Raw genomic sequence first — 8,439 nt, forward strand, 5'->3', positions numbered from 1 at the left:
AGAAATGAACTAAAGCCCTTAGTCTGAACTGAACTGACTATATAACCAATTAGCAAATAACCTAGACCAGCTGATCGTAATCAAAACACTACAAACTCTAATAGGCACACAAATCACCTGAGGAATTATAGAAATGCAAATTTTAATCCAATAGGTTTGAGTGGGGCCCAGGAGTCTACATTTTTAACAGGCTGTCAGTTGATGCTAAAACTGATGCTGCTGGTCAGCAAACAACATATGAACAGCAAAGCCCTGGCCAGTGGAGGCCATAAAACCAAACTGAGAAAAACTGAGGACTCCTTAAGGGTTTCTCCCCATCAGATGTCTTCAAGGGAAGAGCCTTATGCTCCTTGGCTTGTGCAAGGAAGGGACTAGCAGACTGAAATCACATAAAGGAAATTTCTGCTTATCACTAACTCATCTAATTTTTACTTCAAATATTTATTGAACACTTGCTGTCTACCAGGCACAATTGCAGATGGGGAAACAGCAGTGAGCAAAACAGACAAAAAGTTACTAACATCATGGAGCTTATATATAATGCAGGAAAAGGAAGAGGGAATATTGAACATTGGGAAGGGTGAGGAGGGACTAGAACAAGGTTGCAATTTTAGATAGGGTATCCAGGTAGAAATGATGTTTGATTAAAGACCTGAAGGAAGTGAAAAAACAAGCCATGCAAGCAGAGGAAACAGGAAATGTCAAAATCTGAAAGAGCGGCATGCCTGCTTGGTGTGACAAACAAGGTTGGTAGGTCTGGTACAGAGTGAGAGGGGAAGACAGGTTCATGGGTGAGACCAGAGGAGGGTTAGATAATGTAAAGTCTCATGAGATTGCACTGAGCTTTGGTTTTTACTCTGAGTAATAATAGGCGAAAACTTAGTGCATGAAGTCACGCACAGCCTCAGAGACTTACAGTCTCTTCCCACACATTTCACTTTCCATCATTAGTGATGCTTTGTCAAAAAATAAAACTTCTAAAATATCTGAACAGCACCCATAAATATTTATGTAATGCTGCCCATTGATAGGGGTGTAATAGGGATATAAAAAATTGATAAATATGATCTTTAACTTCAAGGGGCTTAAATCTGTCTGCATATACAGGATAAATCAGTAATAGACAGAGCAGGGATTAATAAACTTTTTCTGAAAGGTGCCAGACAGTAAATATTTTAGGCTTTGTGTGTCATGTAGTCTCTGAAGCAACTGATCAATTCAGCCAATATAGCTCCAAAGCAGCGTTAATAAGCAAATGAGGGTGGCTGTATTCCAGTGAATCTTTATCAATCATGTAAGCTGCATTTGGCCCACAACTTTAGTTTGCCAACTCCTGAGCTACAGAAGTACATACCATGGCAATAGGGCACGGAAAAGCCTAAATACTTCATCTATAAAATATTTATAATATTAACTCAACATTATTAAGTTTATAAAAAGTAATATTCAGGTTTCATTGAGAATCTATACATGCCAAATTCTATGCTAAATTCTTTATAATTATTGAGTCATCACTCTTTGTAAAAAGGGATTAAGTTGTATGCTGGGGATAGAATCCAGGATAAATAGCAAATAGGATATTAGGAAGTAGAAACAGAAAGTCTAGCCTAGGTTTCCCTAATATCAGTCTAGGAAGGGAAAAGGATAGGTACAGGGGTACACTAGTTTGAGAATGGGCTTCTTTAACATACTCATATGATACGTAAATTGATATTATAACCTGAGGGAATAGAGCCAAGGATAAAAAGAGGTTGAAGGGAATAAAAATAATTAAGACAGGAAAGCCTCTAGGGAGGAAGAGGAGATCTACACAGAAAACAAGAGGTTGGTTGTAAACAAGAAGCAGGAACAATTGGATATAGGTGAATTTTATAGACGTGTAGGTAGAAAAGCAAAGTTCTCCTTGTAATAGCCTCAATTTTGCAAAATAGGTGGCAAGATCATCTTTTTTAGGGTGTGGAAGAGAAGAGGGATAGAAAAGGAGTGTGGATGTTGAGAAGACAGCCTTTGGGGAAAATGGGGAGGGATGGATTGGCACTGCTGAGGCACCAAATGAGGATAGCCATTGTGAATCTCTAGTGTTTATAATATTTAGGGATCTGCAGCATTCTCCAGTAATGTTCACCAGCCTGGAAGTAGAAATAAAGAAGGTAATTCGTATGGAGTTGTTCCAAAAGTTTGATGTTACCTGAGTCATTATGGTAGAAAGACAAGGAGATAAGGAGATAAAGGTTGCAAGACAGTGACCAGAATCTTTCACCTTCATGAAACCTCTTCCAAACAAAACGGTCTTATGACTATTTCTATAATACGATTTGTATTTTCCTGACTCTGTTCATTGGCTTACAACATTCTTTTAATTTGATTTCCTATTTCCCATTTCAATTCTATTATTTAAGGCTCATTTCAGAAACTATCGTGCCTATTCTACAAAGCAATCCTTAATCCTTGCTCTTTTGCCAAAAACAAAATTTCCCTCCAAATTGTTATTTAATGTAGAATTTTTTGCACATTTATCAAGTATTTCTTGAACTGCTACCAGATTTTTTACTCAATCATGAAGTTCAAAATAGCTCAAATTTATACTGAGTCCTTACCTTATTTACTATTTCTAAGCAATTTACATAGATTATAAATAATCCTATCAACCACTATATAAGAAAACTATTTCTAGAATAATTTTAGAAATGAGGAGACAGAAGCAGAGAGAGTGTTAGCACCTCAACTAGCTTGTAACACTGGAAGGATTGGCTTTAGAAATCGGACTCCAGAATCCTTGTCTTAACCAACACACTATACTGCTTCCCTCAGACTTTTTGTTGTATTGCCTTACAGTGTACTTTGGGGGGGTTATAGTTCCTACTAGATTTCAGACTCACGTAAGGATGGTTCATGTCTTAAATCTGGTTTCCTTAGCTGTTAAAAGGTGTGTTGCATATAATAGTTTCTCAAAAAACAGTTACAGAATGAATTATGATTCAGAGCCTGCAATCTTATTGAATTCTTAGAATGCAGAGTAAGAAAGAAAATTCCCTGGTAGTTCCCACTGAATTGCAGGAGTTTCCAGGCAGGAATTCCTGCCCATTTTCAGGAATTTTTTTTTGCTTTTCTGTTCACGAATCCCAAGAAAAGTTGGTCGGGAAATTGGGAAAATCAGCTCCTTGATTTGGTAGTTGATTTGGTGGTTGATAGTATCAGCCATCACTTTGTGGAAATGATTCATCCTGGAGAATGGAAAACCGTTTACATCTCAGAATTCGGAAACGGGAAAGCAAATAAAATTCCTGAGAAGAGGCAGGAATTCCCGCCTGGAAACCCTATAGGACATTTGGTCCTGGGCAAAACGTCCACAAGGACATTTGCTCCATGGCAAAAGATTCTTGAAATTTGGTCCTGTCCAAAACATCCATGCTTAGGAAACATCCCTGGGTCCAAACAACCCATAACATGTATTGATACATTTGGTTTACAGAATTAATACATAAAAAACACTGTTATGTTTTATTGGTTCAATAACTGTATTGTGATTGTATTGACAATAATAGCCCTTCTCACTTCAGAGCTTAGCTGGTCATGGCACATGGGGTGAGACAGATGGGTCCTCATGGATCTAATGTTTCTGTGGACATCTTGGACAGCACCAAATGTCTGTGAATCATTCCACTGCAGCATTTCCTTCCATTTGAAACTACTTCCAAAGGTGGTTTCTTTTATTAGGCAATCAAGGTAATTTGGCCCCTCTAAACCTTGTAGGTCAGAAAGTAAAGTTGTTGTTTTTTTCCTTTTTTCCTTTTTTTTTTTTTTTTTTTTTTTTGCATTTAATACTATCCTAGTTTTTATTTAGTGACCAGACTACCAGAAGGGAAGAAAATTTTATATTCCATTTTTTTTTCTAACTTATTTTCTCAGTGAAATATGTGACTATATGATTTTTAAAAGTACAGATACTAAAGCTTGAATTTTAAATGGTCAAATATAGAAACCTGTTTTTTGTTTCTGTTTGGTTTTTACCTCCACAGTGCAGTGAGAGCCAAAGAGTACCCAGAGGACCACATCTACCTGGCCCGCTGCCACAACACCCTCCATTCTACATCCCATACCCTCCTCCTCTCCATGGCCCAGGACGTATTCCACCACCCGGCCCGGGACGTTTTCCACCACCCGGCCCGGGACGTTTTCCACCACCCGACCCGGGACGTTTTCCACCGCCCGACCCGGGACGTTTTCCACCGCCCAGCCCGGGACGTATTCCACCACCCGGCCCGGGACGTTTTCCACCACCCGACCCGGGACGTTTTCCACCACCCGGCCCGGGACGTTTTCCACCACCCGGCCCCGGACGTATTCCACCACCCGGCCCGGGACGTTTTCCACCACCCGGCCCCGGACGTATTCCACCACCCGGCCCCGGACGTATTCCACCACCCGGCCCGGGACGTTTTCCACCACCTAGCCCGGGACGTATTCCACCACCCGGCCCCGGACGTATTCCACCACCCAGCCCGGGACGTATTCCACCACCCAGCCCGGGACGTATTCCACCACCTCTACCTCCTCTTGTTCCACCAGGATGCATTCCTCTTTATGCTTTTCCCTTTGGCCCAGTGCATATTAATCCTAGACCCCATCCATTGAAACCTCTACCTTTTCCAGGTTATCCAAATTTACCTTTCCAACCAAGACCTTACCCTCTGCCATATCCCATGTCTATTTATTGTCCCTTCCCTAAACCTCAACCCGCAATTAAAACAACCACCATACCTACAACTGCAACCACTACCAGTACAGAATCTGCCACCACAACAGCAACCGTCACCACTTCCACAGAACCCACCACCACAACAACCATCATCTCTTCCACAGAACCCATCAGCACAACAGCAGCCACCACGTCCACCGAACCCATCACCACATCAACCACCATGACTTCCACAGAACCCACCATAACACCCACCATCATTTCCACAGAACCCCCCATGACAACAACCACCAATGACATAGTAGCTACTACAACAGTCACTACCACCGCTTCCACAGAAACAGCTATAAGAGAAGCTACCACTGATTTCACAGAAACCACTAGCACAACAGCCATCACCACTTCCACCGAACCCGTCACCACATCAACCACCATCACTTCCACAGAACCCACCACAACAGCCACCATCATTTCCACAGAACCCACAACGACAGCCACCATCATTTCCACAGAACCCACCATGACCACCGCTACTTCCACAGTACCCACTACAATAGTCACTGCCACCACTTCCACAGAAACAGCTGCAACACAAGGTACCACTGATTTCACAGAAACCACTAGCACAACAGCCATCACCACTTCCACTGAACCCATCACCACATCAACCACCATCACTTCCACAGAACCCACCACAACAGCCACCATCATTTCCACAGAACCCACAACGACAGCCACCATCATTTCCACAGAACCCACCATGACCACCGCTACTTCCACAGTACCCACTACAATAGTCACTGCCACCACTTCCACAGAAACAGCTGCAACACAAGGTACCACTGATATCACAGAAACCCCTAGCACAACAGCCATCACCACTTCCACCGAACCCATCGCCACATCAACCACCATGACTTCCACAGAACCCGCCACAACACCCACCATCATTTCCACAGAACCCCCCATGACAACAACCACCAATGACATAGTAGCTATTACAACAGTCCCTACCACCGCTTCCACAGAAACAGTTATAAGAGAAGCTACCACTGATTTCACAGAAACCACTAGCACAACAGCCATCACCACTTCCACCGATCCCATCACCACATCAACCACCATCACTTCCACAGAACCCACCACAACAGCCACCATCATTTCCACAGAACCCACAACGACAGCCACCATCATTTCCACAGAACCCACCATGACCACCACTACTTCCACAGTACCTACTACAATAGTCACTGCCACCACTTCCACAGAAACAGCTGCAACACAAGGTACCACTGATATCACAGAAACCACTAGCACAACAACCATCACCACTTCCACCGAACCCATCGCCACATCAACCACCATGACTTCCACAGAACCCACCACAACACCCACCATCATTTCCACAGAACCCCCCATGACAACAACCACCAATGACATAGTAGCTACTACAACAGTCACTACCACCGCTTCCACAGAAACAGCTATAAGAGAAGCTACCACTGATTTCACAGAAACCACTAGCACAACAGCCATCACCACTTCCACCGATCCCATCACCACATCAACCACCATCACTTCCACAGAACCCACCACAACAGCCACCATCATTTCCACAGAACCCACAACGACAGCCACCATCATTTCCACAGAACCCACCATGACCACCACTACTTCCACAGTACCCACTACAATAGTCACTGCCACCACTTCCACAGAAACAGCTGCAACACAAGGTACCACTGATATCACAGAAACCACTAGCACAACAGTCATCACCACTTCCACCGAACCCATCGCCACATCAATCACCATGACTTCCACAGAACCCACCACAACACCCACCATCATTTCCACAGAACTCCCCATGACAACAACCACCAATGACATAGTAGCTACTACAACAGTCACTACCACCGCTTCCACAGAAACAGCTATAAGAGAAGCTACCACTGATTTCACAGAAACCACTAGCACAACAGCCATCACCACTTCCACCGAACCAGTCACCACAACATCAACCACCACCATTTCCACAGAACCCACCACAACAACAACCGTAATCTCTTCCACAGAACCCATCAGCACAACAGCAGCCACCACTTTCACAGTACCCACTACAATGGCAACTACCATCACTTCCACAGAACCCACCACAACACCCACCGTCATTTCCACAGAACCCACCATGACAACCACCACCAATGACATAGTAGCTACTACAACAGTCACTACCATCGCTGAACCCATCTCCACAACATCAACCACCACCACTTCCACAGAACCCACCACAACAACCATCATCTCTTCCACAGAACCCATCAGCACAAGAGCAGCCACCACTTTCACAGTACCCACTACAATGGGTACAACCACCATCACTTCCATAGAACCTATCACAACAGCCACCATCATTTCCACAGAACCCACCCCCGCAACAACCACCACGATGTTTGTACTACCTTCTTCGGTAGCAACAACCACCACTTCCACAGAACCAACAACAATAGCCACCACCATCACTTCCACAGAACCAATCATCACCACAACAGAAGCCACCACCTCATCAGCAATACCTACCTCTTCGTCAATAGACCCCACCACTACACAATCTACCACAGCTACTACTCAAATTATAACCAACCCTCCCACCACCATATTACCCAGTACCACTATCCAAGTGACAACACCAAAAACGAAAAATTTCAAGTATTATTGGGATAAATTCCTTTGCTTTTTTGATCAAAATTGTGAGAAATGATATTTTCCAAATTGCTCTGAGCCCTTAAGAGAAATGAATTGTAATTATTTCAATGAAACCAACTCTGATAACTAGCACACCAAACAAATAAAATTAAGTACTATTTGAGCAAAAATATGCATCTATTGCTGTCATGATGACTACCACTCAATCCTACAGTTTATTATCTCCCAATAGCTGATCAGTCAGTTTCCCAGAAGGAAACAGGGACACTTTATACAAAACAGGCATTTAATAGAGTATGTACTTAAAGAGAGGCTTGATTTAGTGAACCAACAAGGGATGTTGAGAAATATAGAGAAATACAGAATCTAGCTGGTAGTGTGCCTAGGCTTACTTGGGTAAAAGGATCAAATGCCTATACCAAAGCCTGAATGAAAGCTGGGACAGTGAAAGTTCACCCAGTGGGACTTATTGCTGTGAATGGATGTAACTACTGCAGCCCACAGAATGGAGAGAGCAGGATGGTACCCCTACTTTTCCCCTTCTCCTATTGCTTTCATCAGTGGACTCCAATCAAAATTTCACAGGCAAGGGAACCTATGTAATGAGTTTGTATGGTCATCCTCCCAGGGTGGAGAGCTAAGCAGAGAAAGGTGAACTGCTAACGAGGAACTGTCAGCACAGAGTGACCTGGTTCAGCATTTTGAAGCCAAATAAGTAGACAAGAAAGTATATGAGGGCTCCTGGCTTCCTGCACAGAAAGGAGAAGAGATGGCAGCAAGATGAATTATAAAAGTATATCAATTTGTATTGCCTTTTGCAGGGAAACTAGGTAATAAAAATATAAATAAAAATATATAAATTTAAAAAAAGAAACATAAAACAAAATTGAAATAAAAATACTACATACATAAATATGTCAATATAAACAAAAGGCATATTTTAAAAACTTTAAAAGTGCCTTCTTAATTATAGCAGCACAGACTATAAATATGAAACATAAGGTAATATCTTAAAGTTGATCATTTTACCTCCC

At 42.7% G+C, this 8,439-nt stretch overlaps 1 protein-coding gene across 1 annotated transcript; it reads left to right on the forward strand.

Annotated features, from left to right (window-relative positions):
- Nucleotides 1-2,117: 2,117 nt before the first annotated feature.
- LOC141568483 (uncharacterized) lies at nucleotides 2,118-7,744 on the forward strand. Its single transcript, XM_074318610.2, has 2 exons — nucleotides 2,118-2,150; nucleotides 4,020-7,744. The coding sequence occupies exons 1-2, from the start codon at nucleotides 2,118-2,120 to the stop codon at nucleotides 7,458-7,460; spliced, it is 3,474 nt and encodes a 1,157-aa protein (XP_074174711.2). The 3' UTR covers nucleotides 7,461-7,744.
- The last annotated feature ends 695 nt before the right edge of the window (nucleotides 7,745-8,439 follow it).

Source organism: Rhinolophus sinicus, chromosome 1 (assembly GCF_057876585.1).
Source record: "Rhinolophus sinicus isolate RSI-liver-muscle chromosome 1, RSI-T2T, whole genome shotgun sequence".
Lineage (NCBI taxonomy): Eukaryota > Metazoa > Chordata > Mammalia > Chiroptera > Rhinolophidae > Rhinolophus > Rhinolophus sinicus.